This window comes from Sinocyclocheilus rhinocerous, unplaced genomic scaffold, assembly GCF_001515625.1.
Source record: "Sinocyclocheilus rhinocerous isolate Xijiao unplaced genomic scaffold, SAMN03320098_v1.1 scaffold5089, whole genome shotgun sequence".
Classification (NCBI taxonomy): Eukaryota; Metazoa; Chordata; class Actinopteri; order Cypriniformes; family Cyprinidae; genus Sinocyclocheilus; species Sinocyclocheilus rhinocerous.
This window is the reverse complement of record NW_015627561.1, coordinates 298-14,846: the sequence shown is the minus strand read 5'-3', so window position 1 is coordinate 14,846 and position 14,549 is coordinate 298. Positions and strand designations below refer to the sequence as shown.

Here is a 14,549-nt window from a genome sequence, read left to right as displayed (position 1 = left end):
GGTAACGACCGCATCCAGAAACGCACGGGTGAAACCGCATCTTTAAAAAGACGATCCGTTGTCTTTACAAAGACGCACCCGTGTAAGCTCTTTTAGAGAAAAAAGGTTCTTTTAGGGAAATGCTCTTTTACGTGCTGAGACGCACAGGGGAGATGGCCGCTTGCAGCACGACAGGGGGTGGTACAGCCTGAAGTGCGCAACCCACTCGACACAGGAACGACCACCGCTGAAACACCATCCACCAACACAAGAAGCTGCCTAGAGCTCGTTAACTCGTCACACATGAAGTCAGTTTGGTCGGAGCAGAACGATGCTGTCGCTCGGCTCCGAAGCAAAAAGCTGGTATGCGTTGCACTGGCTGCCTTTTTATGCTCACGCTGTGATCAGCGGCAGCTGGATGCAATCATCGCATGCCAATGTCCATTGGCTCATTTAGTTTACACTCGAAGTAGATTGGTCTCTCTAAGCGAGATCCCAATTCATCGGTCACGACGTGACTCATAGTGACCGACTGAAAGGGAACTATTGGTTTCTAAACTTAAATGAATTAAGGTAATCAGTTTCCTAAAAATAAAATGAGTTAGCTTAACTTGTAGGGTTTAACTGTGTGTGCTATTGTGAGCTAGCAGTGAACAGCAAGCACTCTCAGTTTATTTAAAGTTTGTAATTTCACTAGTTTTACTCAATATAAATATATGATCGCAGTGTATAGTTTAATTGTATATTAAGAAATATCTTTGTTTTAGTGAACTGAAATTATAGGTTCAGGGTTTTCAGAGTACTCATAACTATTGTGTATGTGTGTTTTTTTTACTGAATTAATTGAACTTAATTGAATTGAGGTAATCAGCTTCCTCAAAGAAATGAGTTAAGTTAACTTGTTGGGTTTTACAGTGTAGGGCTGACAACACCAAGGGGCCGATGGATGGAGGAGGAGCCGGAGCTGATTGAGGTGGAGCCCAAGACCAAATTGGAGAGCTGAAGGGCCAGGGTGAAACCGCAGGTCCGGAGGGCCAAGGCAGAGCTGACGGCCCATGCGACTGAGGTAGAGATGGGGACCCAGAAGACTGCTGCGGAGCCAGAGTGACAAAGGGCGGAGTCAGAGGGAAGGAGGAGCCAGACGGAGCCAGATTGAAGGAGGGACAAGGCAAAGCCAGAGGAGTGGAATCCTGTGGCGGAGACAGGCTGTGACTGACCAAGGTGGAGCCGGAGGGATGTGGGAGCCTGATGGAGCCAGCGGAGGTGAGGCTGAGGAACAGGCAGTGTTTGGAAGAGGAGGTGGGAGAAGTAGTGGGAGTGTGGGCAGGGCTCCATTCCATACCCTCTTATTCCATGAGCACTCCCTCAGGGACAGGCAATGTTGGCAGCTCGCGCACCTGGTCAGACATTTTGTGAGGCTCTGGCTCTGGGGCAATGGCAGGCTCAGTTGAAAAGGAACAAAAGGGGGAAAAAAACACAAAATCTTCTAGGTCTAGGTCCGGTATTCTGTAACGGTGTTGTTCAGGATCGCATATCAACTCAACTCAACTCAAACTTTATTTCTAAAGCACTTTCAACACCACAATGGGGAACCAAAGTGCTGTAAAGGAAGAATAAATAAAAGAATAAAAATAGACATAAACTAATAAGACACATACCACACAATAATAAACAACAAATTTAAAGCATTTTCAAAAGCTAAAGAAAACAGATGAGTTTTTAGCGCACTCTGAAATACACTAAATGTGTTATGACCGGTACCTTCTCCGACTGCTTCCTGCCGTTCACCTGTGTGCTGTCCTGTGTGCTTTCACTCTCCTCTAACTCTTCTGCACTATTTCCAGGATCCTCAGCCGAGGAATTAATTATTCGTATGTGGACAGTGAGGCCGGATTGGGAGTGCTACACTGGACGTTTCCAGTAGTTCCTCTCAGCCCTCTGTCTTGGTGGATGTGTGCGCAGGGAGCACCACACCACTTCATTCACCTGACTTTTGTGTTTCACTCTTTTGCTGACTTTGTGTTCTGAAGTTCAGAATAAACTCTCTCTTTTGTTTGAACTGCATTTGAGTCCTACGTCCCTTTCCTGACAAAATGTAGGAGAAGATTATACAGACAGAAGAAGGTCATTACAAAGCCTTGGAGCTGCAACAGAAAAGGTTGTCGGTGTTTCTTTGTCTGAATATGGCACTTATCACATGCTGTGTGGTATCGGCGTTTGGTATCGGGGCATTTTAACGAGTACGAGTACGAGTACAGGAGCTCAGTATCGGGCCGATACCGATACCAGTATTGGTATCGGTGCATCCCTACCGATTACCTTTGCATTTTAAATGAGATCAAGGAACCACAAGGAGTAATTTATGATTTGAACTCAGAAACCGAACGATTTTTCCCTCGAAGCAACCCATGGCACTCAGTGGCATCCTCCCCACGTCCCTTTTTTACCAAATGAACTCAGTCTTATCCTCATTCAGTTGGAGAAAATTGTTAGCCAACCAACACTTAACTTTCAATCTCTGTATGAATGTTTGACTTAACTTCAGTCAAACATTCATACAGAGACTGAAAGGAAAATGTATCCCCACATTTCAAAGGTAAATAAATTTGAGAGTCTTCAGCATACAAATGATAATGATTGCCATCTTTTTCAAAGATCGATCTTAAAGGGAGCATATAAAGGGAGAACAAAACTGGTCCCAAAATTGAGAGGAGCAACAGATGAAGAGTAGTCTGCTAGACTGACTGAAAAAGTTATATCTTTTAAAAATGAGGATAACCATTCCAAGGCTAAACCCTGAATGCCAACGTGAATCTTATGATCAACTGTGTCGAATGTAATAGAATGACACTACTTTGAGTATCAACACCACGTAGAATATCATTAGAAACTCTCAAAAAGCTGACTCTGTACTATGGCTGGCTCTAAACCCTGACTGGAATGTATCTGCAATGTTACTCTTCACCAAAAAATCATTAAGCTGTGCGTTCACAGACAGGGACACAGGGCTTAAATACTAGAGTGCAATAAAAAATAAAAAATTTAAAAAAAAACAGGTGTGAGTGACTAATTGACAACCAAGGAAACTAACTAGAAAACTCAGGCAGGCAAATGGGAACAGAAAATTAAATCAGACTATACGTGACAAGCTGAAGCAAGTTGGAAACACACTTTGCAGGACAGTGGGTCCCCAGGAGCAGGTCTGAAGTCCTAGGGTTGATAGTTAGAAAAGCATAAAATAGGGTAAAGGTTAAATAAAAGGTTAAATAAAAATAGGGTAATCGGGTTAAAGTATGAAAAAACAACAACATATTAAAATCATAAATGGATGCTGTCTTTTTACAACCTTAATTGTCCCTTTCCAATTAGCTAATTCCTACACCTACCCACTAAATCCAACTACATCTGTATAGTGGTAGTATAAGGTCGATGTGGCAGCCTATCCAAGCAACATGAGGACACTATACCAATTTAAATTATAGTTATATTAAAGACCCTTTAGGCTTTTTGTACCCACTTTAAAAATATTTGATTCATTTTTATTTAAAATAAACACCTCTATGAGCTGATATGTGATGGGAAAGGAAGGAGAGTGGGACTGGCCACTGTCCTAATCTCCACTATCAGTTGTAAGCATCCAGTCATTATAAGTCAGTATAAACATCTCAGTGCCATTAGGAATTACAAATGGCCCTTTTGGTAAAGAAGTAGGGGTTGGAACAAGAAAGCAAATGTATTTGTTAATATTCAGTCCTATATTATATTATATTATAATATCATGTTATAATATCATTATCACGTTGCATTGCTGCATAAATAGGAAGAGAATTATTATAATATAAATGAAGTTCCAAGTGCCCAACCAAAGGGAGCACTAATGACTATAATGGTGAGTTCAAACAAAATATTTTTGGAAAATCAACATCAATTTATGAAGTTAGCTTATGTGATGTTCTCTGAAATGTTTCAGTTGTATTGACAATTCAACATACAAAATGAATTTGGGAAACAAGTGAATGCAACTAGAGAAAGAGAACTGCAGAATTGGAGGAAATGAATGAAAAGTATATTAAGAATTGCCCCGCCTCAAAAACTTTCTTCTTCTTCTTCTTCTTCTTCTGTTGTTATGTTGCACATTAGCAACATATTAGTGCACTGGTGCCTCTCACTGGTGTATTGATGTCATTGGTTCCTTTGTGGCTACTTGAATGTTTTAAGTAAGTATCACTAAAAGCAGTAAGTAAATTGTTTTATTTGCCTTGAAATTAGCTGTAACTTAATAAAACCTAGTAAATATATCAACTAAGTAAAGATAACTAATTTTATCTAAGTAAGGTAAACTATTGGATTTTACAGTGCATGATTCAAAGTTAACCACCATGAGATTTTAGTTACATTGTCATGAGCAACTTTATTTTTACTGTTGTTCTGTTGTGCACTGTTTTTCCATATGTAAAGCACACACAAACCTTGTAGCTCTTATTTATTTCAAACATGTACAATTAACACAGTAAATAATGCCAAAACATCTGGGGCCCGTTTCAATAAGGAGGTTCAACTAACTCTGAGTTTAAACTTGAACTCTGAGTTGACTTACCCTGAGATGGGAAACTGAGTTTTCGGGGTTCAGTACAGCTGAACCGAGGTAGCTCAATCGACTCTGAGTAGGCTGACTCTGAGTTTAGCATGTGCACTATGACTATGAAAAGCTATGATCAATGGAACTCCGAAATTATGATTCACCATGGCAACAGCACCCGACAAAAAGAGGTCTGAATTCTTCCGAGTCAATATGTAACTTTAATTCGTAATCACTGTTATAATATCAAAGGTAAAAAGTGGCATAACGGTAAATTACTGAAGTAATGTTAATTTTCATGGTATCCCACAGGCAAAAAAAAAAAAAGCAGCTAAAAACATAAAAACATAATTCAATCAAGGTAAAGCTTTAAGCATAAAAGGTGAGTGTAGCCTACATGACTTTACAAACATTTGACATATTAAATAAATATAATTCCGTGTCTATTTCAGTGCGCAGCAGCTTTTCCCACATAGTTTAATGCTCTTTTCACATAATTAAATGTTCTCTAATCCAAACTGTTTCATTTCTTAATTAGAGTAATGAAATTAACATTTGACTTCTACTCAGCCAAGAGCAAGCAGGCTCGCAAAAATAATGAAGAACAGATGAAGAGGACATTGTCACCATACAGAGTATTGGAAGAATATTAAAATCCAACAGGAAAAAGAATAACTGTTGCTTTTGTATTTGTAGGAAATAAAGATGACCAAATAAATTTAACAGCTGTGGTGGTGGTGGTGGCTCAGGCATATATCTCGAACTACCCTTCCATCTGGCATCCTTCCATTTCATACAGAAATCAGCTTTATTTTTGATGGGTTTGTGCTCAGAAAACTACAAAAATGTTATAAGAAAGAGCGTGAGAGCAAGGCACACTTTCCTTACTGCTCTGCATGCAGCAACCTTACTAATGTGCTCTGCATCCCTGATGTTATACAGTTTAGAAAACAATATATTTAAACATGGTACCCCTCAAATAAATATGCATGCAGATATGGCAAAAAAAATCGAAATAATCCTCTCCCAATGTAAATGTAACTCCCTACGAATTAATGCAGCCTCTATATCTACAGGATTCAGTATAAGAGGACATGCCATTTTTGTCACTTTCAGAGTGTCTGCATGATGAAAATATGTACAATGAATGAATGCACTGCAAAAAAAATGCTTTTCTTACTTAGTATTTTTGTCTTGTTGTTTCGAGTCAAAATATTTAAAGATTCTTAAATCAATATGCATTTTCTACATAAGAAAAATGACATAAGGTATTTGGTCTTTTAAGTGTATTTTTTTTTTCTTTTTTTGCAAATTATCTGCCAATGGTTTAAGAAAAATAATCTTGTTTCCATTTGTATTAATATTTTTTTCTTGTTTTAAGTAAAATTCACTTATTTTACATTCCAAAATACTAAGAAATGCATTTTTTTACAGCGTGAATGAATGAATGAATGAATGAATGAGGTATTTAAACATCGCTTACGCTTTTGAAAGGGGGAGGAGAACAAAAGAAACTCTGGGTTTCCGACCAGGTTGTACCCAGGCTGTAGGTTTCACAGTGTAAGTTAACATGGTCTGAGTTACCTCTCTTTCAGAAACTGACTTGACTTACCCTGCTTTCTCGGGTTTGACAAACCTTCCATTCTGAATTGGAAAACCCAGAGTTTCCCTCATTTCAGGGTTAACATACTCAGAGTTTTCACTTAACTTCCTTTTTGAAATGGGCCTCTGATATAACAGACTGTCCATGACTCAGTGTACAGTAAATGGATGATGTAATTTGTCGAATATAGTTATGATATCACTTGTGATCATTTGTGAACAAGCAAGTCTAAATAACATGGACAAGAGATAATTGGGCCCTTGGTGATGCCAACTGTGTCTCTCGGACCATTCTGAACTTACACCTGTGCCCTTGAGTGCAATTTGGCATGTATTATTAGTCTGAACCTTGTTATAGCAACTAAAACCTTAAGACCTTTGAGATGTCTGGTCAAATAAACACAGTTTAGTAATGAGCACTGAGTTAAAGCTATCGAGAGTTACTTTTTTTCATATGGATACCTATTGCATTGCTCTTTTGTGTGTTCAACAAAATTGATTGGCCTAAATACAAGTAGGCCTATAAGACTGTGTGCCCACAGAATATTTTTTTTATTTATTTGTTTTTTGTTTACATTTTCACAAAAAAAAAGTCCGCCATTCACAAAGTTCAACAATCCTCCCTCCCTTGCATTTTTGTTTATGACATGTTAGCAAATTAGATAATGCTTTCTGATATCAGAGCGACCATCGAGATCCACTTTCCTGTAGAATTTAGCTCCAACCTTGGTCAAACACAACTGAACAAGCTAATCAAGGTCTTCAGGATTATCAGAAAGCTACAGTGAGTTTGATCAAGGTTGGAGCTAAACTCAGCAGGAAAATGGACCCACAAGGCCAGAGTTGTCCTGAATTAGAGTGTATACTTTCAGGTCTGTTTAACTCATTCACCATATTTCATCAAAATCAGCAGAAATTCTGAAAACAGCGTGATGTTGGTCCTACTGACAACCACTGATGTGTTAACCAGTCCAAGTCAATACTTCCTAGAAAATGACATTAATCATAAATATGCTAGTTGGGGATCCAAATGCAGGGCAGGCTTTAATAAACAAGGTGTAGTCATGCAGGCAGGGTCCAGTAACAGCAAACAGTAATATCCAAGGCAGAGGTAAAAGTAATTCAGATAACAGGCAATGGTAAGGACAGGCAGTAAACAAACAGAATCGAGGAAACAGTCCAGGGTCAAAACACCAGCCAGATGTTGCAGCTGTCTAGTTCTGTGGAGGTAGATGTGCTCAGCATTTAGGCAGTAGAGATTGAGGACTCGGCACCTTACTCTCTTACTTATGAGGAGCTGGTGGACATTGTTCTCTTCACATCCCGATAGCAATCACTAAGTTAAGTGGTCTAAATTTATTTGTATATATTTATATCGTCTGTGGAAGGAGTAGGACCATGAAATGTTCAGTCTGAAGATTACGATAGGCTGTCCTGCCTGCCTGTCAAAATATGTATTTGCATACCTCTGCGCACCCTGTTTGCACAGACATGATTCTTCATTAGTGCAGTGCATTCCAGTGAGAATGAAAGGCGTTATTATTGTAATATCATGTGGTTTGTACTGTAATGTTTTTCACCGGTGAATGAGATATGAGGTAATCTGACAACGTTGCATTCAACCCTCCACCAACGCCGTCTTTCATTGTGCTGATCAAAAGCATGATGGGAAATTACTTGTTGACGACACAGCTTAATGCTCATTGGTTCAGACAACTGTGATGCTGTGTTCTCTTCTAAAAAATTTTATTTTTTATCTGGTTCAATGTGATTATGTATTTAAATTATGCATGAATGTTCCCCAACACTATGACAGTGCGATCTCTGTGTGAGATATGTGATTGTTGTCATATTTCTATAAAAATCTAAAATACATGTTTGTATTAAAATAAAAATGGATGATAAATACACCTTTCGTATGGAATTAAATAGCAAGCACTTTGAGTGTCTTGTTCATCATATTTATTTTCATATAAAAGCAACAGAACTGAAATCATATCATGTTTATTAGCAACACAGCATGTGAGTGAGAATAACGCGATATCTGCCTTTGATCTCACAGGTATATATTCCACTTCGAGAGGTCAGAACTGTCCGTCTTGACTGCACTTATTTCACTCCTCCCCTCACTGCAGCCGCCTACTCTCGCCTTCATTTCAGGCGAGGCGAGGCGCATCTCAAACAATCCTACTGGTTAGCATCTGGTCTGCCTGTGCATGTGCATGTGTTTTGGAGGAGGCGTGGCTTTGCAGAGTGATTATGCAGGGAGGGTGGGGATCTTGCTTTCAAAGCTAGCTTGCTATTGCTAGCCTTTCCGAAATTGCCTACCCTCCCATTAAACATTGACTAACAGGCTTAGAAGCGGAAAGATCATCCTAAAAGCAAACTGGGCAAGCAATACCTACAAGTAAAATCACAACCTCCATGTCAAGGCCTACATATTTTTTCCTAATCTCCTCACTGGGGTGTCAAGATCATGGAAGAAATCATATTCTTCCTGTCTCTTCAGCCTGCAAGTATCAAATTATTTGAATATAAGTGAGCACAGGTATGAGGCCATGCCTAAGCTGGAACAGACACTTGCGAGCTATTGTCCCCTGACTCTGCATCATCCTTTAAGGCCTTGACATTACCCAACAAGTCATGTAGAACAACAACGGTCTTGGTGGGAAAGGCTTACACGGCAGCAGGTCAGGCTGGTGTGTGTCTGCATACATCGGCTTTGTTGCAGGCATACCTTGCTACGAGACCTTGACAAAGGCAAGGAGGTGGGCTAGGGCACGATCGAAGAACTGCACCAGGCCACGAAGGAGACAGTCATTCTATGGCCATTGGTCATTCTATAAATTTCACCAAAGAGCAAAGAACTCAATCCTTGAAATTTGTTTTTTGTGTATCCAAAAAAAAAGATTCTTACAAAAAATAATTTTCTGTATGAAAATGACTGCTATTTGCAACCTCAAGGTATTACAATGGGTTCTTGTTTTTGCACCGGATTTAGCAATACTAACGATGTTTTTTTTTTGTTTTTTTTTCAAGAATGGTTTGTGTTTTTCAACAACTGCTTCTCCAATAAAGTTCTATTATATCGGAGATCTATCAATGGCATTTTTATACTTTTCAAGGGCTCTGAGGAACTATATTTTGTTATGAATATATAAATAGTTTTTGTGATTCGATTAAATTCAATATGGAACATAATGATAGAGAACTTCCATTTCTTAATACTAAAATTTTGAAAGTGGATCACACATATGAGACCTAAGTCTCTCACCCCCCTAAGGAACCTGATGACCAGGTCATGCTTCCCTACTGACTTCCCTTCCACAGGGTCATGGTTAGCAGCAATCGCTTTTTTTTTTTTTTTTTTTTGGCGACATAGACTTAAAGGGTGGAGGGAGACAGCCTTCGCCCCAACCCTTGCTGAAAAAAGGAAAGCACGACCCTGATCCGGCATCTCCGGGGGTCTTCTCGGTGAGAAGAACACCACTCGACGAACAGGTTCCACTTCAAGGCGTAAGCGTGTCTCGTAGACGGAGCTCTCGCCGAAGTGATGGTGTCAACTACCACTTGGGGTAGGTCACCTACAACCTCGGCGTCCCTTCCAGGGACCAGACATGAAGTTTCCAGAGGTCTGGACGCGGGTGCCACAGGGTGCCCCGTCTCTGAGTCAGTAGATCCTTCCTCAGAGGAATCTGCCAGGGAAGGGCTGTCGCGAGGAGCATTAGTTCGGGGAAGTATGACTGCGATCTCCGCACGCAAGACAGGAGCATCGGCCGCCTTCACTGTCGTGAAGCGGATGCCACTGAACTTGGGGGGACGCCGGGCGAACTGAATCGCATAGCCGAGGCTGATGGTCCGCAGAAGCCAGCGAGACGGGCTGGGTAGTGCTAGCCAGGCACCCAGATACCGTGCAAGTGGGACCAACGGAATCACCGCTGTACCCGCGGTGGGGCAGCGAGGTGGAACGCAGGGACCCAACTCGGATGGCTTGTGAGCAGACCAAAGAAGGGTCTGAGTGTGCGGTGCAGCACTTACCTGGCTCCACAGTTTGGCAGAGGGTGCGTGAGTAGGGCCTTTGTTGACGCTCTCGAACCGCCCACTGCTGCCTGCTGGCGACAGAGGAGGATGAGTGCGGTCCGGGGTTGAACCGTCCGCAACTCTCCGTGCCCTCTTGAGACCCAGAGAGAGTGAAAACTGCTCTTTTGTCGAGAATTTGGGTACCGTCGACCGTGAGGCCGATGGCGGGGTGGAGGCAGCAGCTGCCCGCCGGGGCAGGATGTGCGAATCGCCTCAGTCTGCTTCTGTGCAGCCGAGAACTGCTGGGTCAAAGCTCTCGACCGCGTCGCCGAAGTGGCCGGTCTGGGACACAGGGGCATTAAGGAACCAAACCCTGTTGGCGTCCCTCATGTCGGCCAGACACAGCCAGAGATGCCGCTCCTGGACCACAAGCGTGGACATCGCACGACCCAGAGAATCCGCGGTGACCTTCGTCGCACGGAGCGCGAGGTCAGTGGCGGTTTGGAGATTTTTCAGAACTTCCGGATCGTGACCACCCTCGTGCAGGTCCTTCATTGCCTTGGCCTGGTGCACCTGCAGTAACGCCATAGCGTGTAAGGCGGAAGCAGCTTCCCTGCAAGCCGTATAAGCACCGCCGGTCAGACCAGACAAATGCCTACAGGCCCGGGAAGGGAGCAACGGGTCTCCCCACCAGGAGGAGGCAGTCTTAGGACACAACTGCATCGCTACCGACCGCTCCACTGGGGGGATCGCCGAATACCCCTTCGCTGCACCTTCGAGGGTGGTGAGGGAGGAGGAAAGGCCGGTTTCTGGCAGTAAAAGGTGCCATCCACGATCTGGTAAGCCCCTCATGCACCTCCGGGAAGAAAGGCACCGGGGCGGGGCGCGAGCGCGAGCCACCCCGAGAAACCAATCATCCAACCTCGAGGGTTCGGGACACGGTGCAGGATTCCACTCGAGCCCTACCCTTTCGGCGGCCCAGAAAATCATAGCAGACATCTCTGGATCCAATTCAGGCATTGCCACCGTCCCGGAGGGCGGCAGTGCAGCCGAATCTTCCTCTCCAGAGAGCTCTCCCTCCAATGCAGCGATCGACATCCGGTCATTGGGAGGAGCCCCGAGGGATACCGCTGGTACACTCTTTAAAGAGGGCCCAGCGCGTTCCTTCGGCGGCTCGGCTGGTTGCAGAGCACTGGAGGAGTGGTGGGCCCCCGAGGGTTGGTTACCTGAGGGGTTTGCCACCACTGTAACCCTCAGACCGCCCGCGCTACTGCTGGAAGTAGTCCTCGTCTGGCTGCCGCCAGAACGAGCACTAGATTGCGGCAGAGGCAACGTTGGGAACATGACTCATCCACGAATGCCACCTCAGCGTGCTTCATGCCCAGACACGTGAGGCAGCGATCGTGACCATCACCCGGCACCAGGTAACGACCGCACCCATAAACGCACGGATGAAACGGCATCTTTAAAAAGACGATCCGTCGTCTTTACAAAGACGCACCCTTGGAGCTCTTTTAGAGAAATTGCTCTTTCAGGGAAATGCTCTTTTTAGTGCTGAGGCGCACAGGGGAAATGGCCGCTTGCAGCACAACAGGGGGTAGTGCAGCCTGAAGTGTGCAACCCACTCGACACAGGAACGACCACCGCTGAAGCGCCGTCCGCCAACACCAGAAGCTTCCAAGAGCGCGTTGAACTCGTAGCTCACTGAAAACACTTGGATGGAGCAGAACGATGTTGTCGCTCGGCTCCGAAGCGAAAAGCTGGTATGCATTGCACCGGCTGCCTTTTTATGCTCACGCTGTGATCAGCGGCAGCTGGATGCAATAATTGCATGCCAATGTGCATTGGCTCGTTTAGTTACACTCAAAGTAGATTGGTCTCTCGAAGCGAGATTCCAATTCGTCGGTCACCGACATGACTCGGAGTAACCGACTGAAAGGGAACAGACTTTGATATTGAATCAAGAAAACTCTGTGATAAATTTTTAGCACAAGGATATAAAAGACAATGGCTGAATTTCAATGGCTGAAATTCAGCCTTGGAAAAAGTGAATAATTGAATCATTTAAAGTGAAAAATTCAAGCTTTGAAACACTTCCTCTCTGACATGATGGGCAATTATGTACTTGTTTGTAAAAACCACACATCAGTGGTCACCTACATAAACCAACAGGGGGGTCTGCGGTCATGGGTAGGTTTGGCCTCTGAGGGGGCCCAACTCATAGATTCGGGTCTCGCAACTGAGGTTGTGGAGACCATACTTCACTCCAGAGCTCTCTCCACGAGGAAATTGTATGCCCTGAAGCTCTGCACCAGGTTCTTAGGTGCTGCTCTCGTAGTTGTGTTCGCATAATTTCACACTATGGCACTTGTCAGTGAAGCAAAGTGGGTCTTATCATTCTCATAGCATTGCTATTCTCAGACGCAGCATCTCTTTCCCTTCTCAGGGAACCATCGTTATATCGCAACCTGAGACATTCTTCATGAGTCATATATTAACTTATAATATTATACAGATAATATTACATTATCTGTGTGTTAGTTAAGCATGAATGAATGCATATTTGCAGCTGTATTGTAAATCAGCTTTTAAGGACACAAAAACTTCAACCCTATGTCACAGGCAGAGATGAGCTCTATTCCTCTGTGGGAGTAGCACACAGACTCATGGGAACATAATGCAGTGTATTTAGAGCTTATGATACGTGTCGAGCTTTCATTACACTCTACCAAGTAAAACATATAACACATCTTATCTGAAAAAAAAAATTATATAAAAGGAATCTATTCATTTTTACTATTCATTTACTGCTATTTTACTATTTACATATAAACTATTCATAGTTTATGCAGCCATATGATAAGTCATTCATTCATTGTACTTCTGACTTGAAGTGTCAATTGTAACTTTTTTTTCTAAAATTTACATCACAGTAAATTTATTATATTGGCATTAGAAGAACAGAAAGAATGTTTTAGCTTCACACTACAGTGATACAATTTTTGTTATAATACAACTTATATGACTGAAAATTGATAGTGATTTAGAAAATGATTTAGCTTCACACTACAAAGATTATATTTGTTGGCAGAGTATAATTTATATGACTGTAGCCAAACTTGATCAGCCGCTGTATAATTTCTCTTCTCAATTTCATCGAGTTCATGTGTTTGAAAAGAACATTGTGTGTGTTATAGGGTTTTTCAGAATGAATGTACTTCCTGCACAAAATATCTCATTCAAAGACTTCAAATTAATTGGTTTCTACACTCTAGGAGAATGGAGGCCTTTTTTATTTCTGCCTTTCTTTCTGATGTTTTCATTGGCTATCACAGCAAATTCTATTCTTATATATCTAATCAAATCTCAAAAGTCTCTACATTCTCCTATGTATGTATTAATAGGTGTCATGGCTGTGTTAGACTTGATAATGCCTATGTTTTTTGTACCTAACATGCTTCTTAGTCTTTTATTCAATTTGAGTGGGATTTCTCTAACAGGTTGTTTGATACAAATGTTTGGTCTTCATTTTATTGGAACATTTCAATCTACTTTGCTTTTTTGGATGGCACTGGATCGTTACTTTGCGATATGCAAACCCCTTTATTATCATAAATGCATGGAAATCCCTAACTTTGTAAAGTTTGTTGTTGTGCCAGTAATCAGAAATGGACTCTTGATTGTAACCATGGTCACTCTGGCTGGAAGACTGTCATATTGTGTAACAAATGTTATTGATCACTCTTTTTGTGAACACATGGCATTGGTTCAGTTAGCATGTGGTGACATATCAATTAATAACATTGTAGGACTTTTGGCTGCTTTCCTTATAACAACAACTGATTTTATTCTTATTACCATTTCTTATGTTGTGATTTTTTCCTCTGTGTTCAGATCTGGTAAGGCTCATTTAAAGGCCATCAATACCTGCATTACTCACATCATTATTATGACACTTACTTTGATTTCTGCTTTGATTGCATTTTTGTCATACAGAATAAGGAATAACATTTCTTCTAGCAACCGTATATTTATAAGCATCTTATACTTACTTTTTCCAAGTTGTCTACACCCACTAATCTATGGATGGAGAACAAAAGAAATAAGACAAACATTTCTGAAGTTTATAAACAATGCAAAGGTCTTTCCTATTAAAAAATGAATGGCTTTTACAAATGAATGGATGATAACATGATAATACTTGATCACATAAGCTTAATACAAGAAGCTATTGTTTTTGTTTAAAGCTGTATGATACCTTGAAGATAAATGCATAATAAATATGAATAATGTCTAAACACATCTAAATCATCTAATAGAAATGGTCGCCTAAACACAAATGCAAATAAGTGTAATCTGACATTTTTCC

At 41.7% G+C, this 14,549-nt stretch overlaps 1 protein-coding gene across 1 annotated transcript; it reads left to right on the top strand.

The window, feature by feature from the left end:
- The first annotated feature begins 13,388 nt into the window (after window positions 1–13,388).
- LOC107731216 (olfactory receptor 52K1-like) lies at window positions 13,389–14,342 on the top strand. The gene has a single exon (XM_016542237.1). The coding sequence runs from the start codon at window positions 13,389–13,391 to the stop codon at window positions 14,340–14,342; it is 954 nt and encodes a 317-aa protein (XP_016397723.1).
- Window positions 14,343–14,549: the final 207 nt, after the last annotated feature.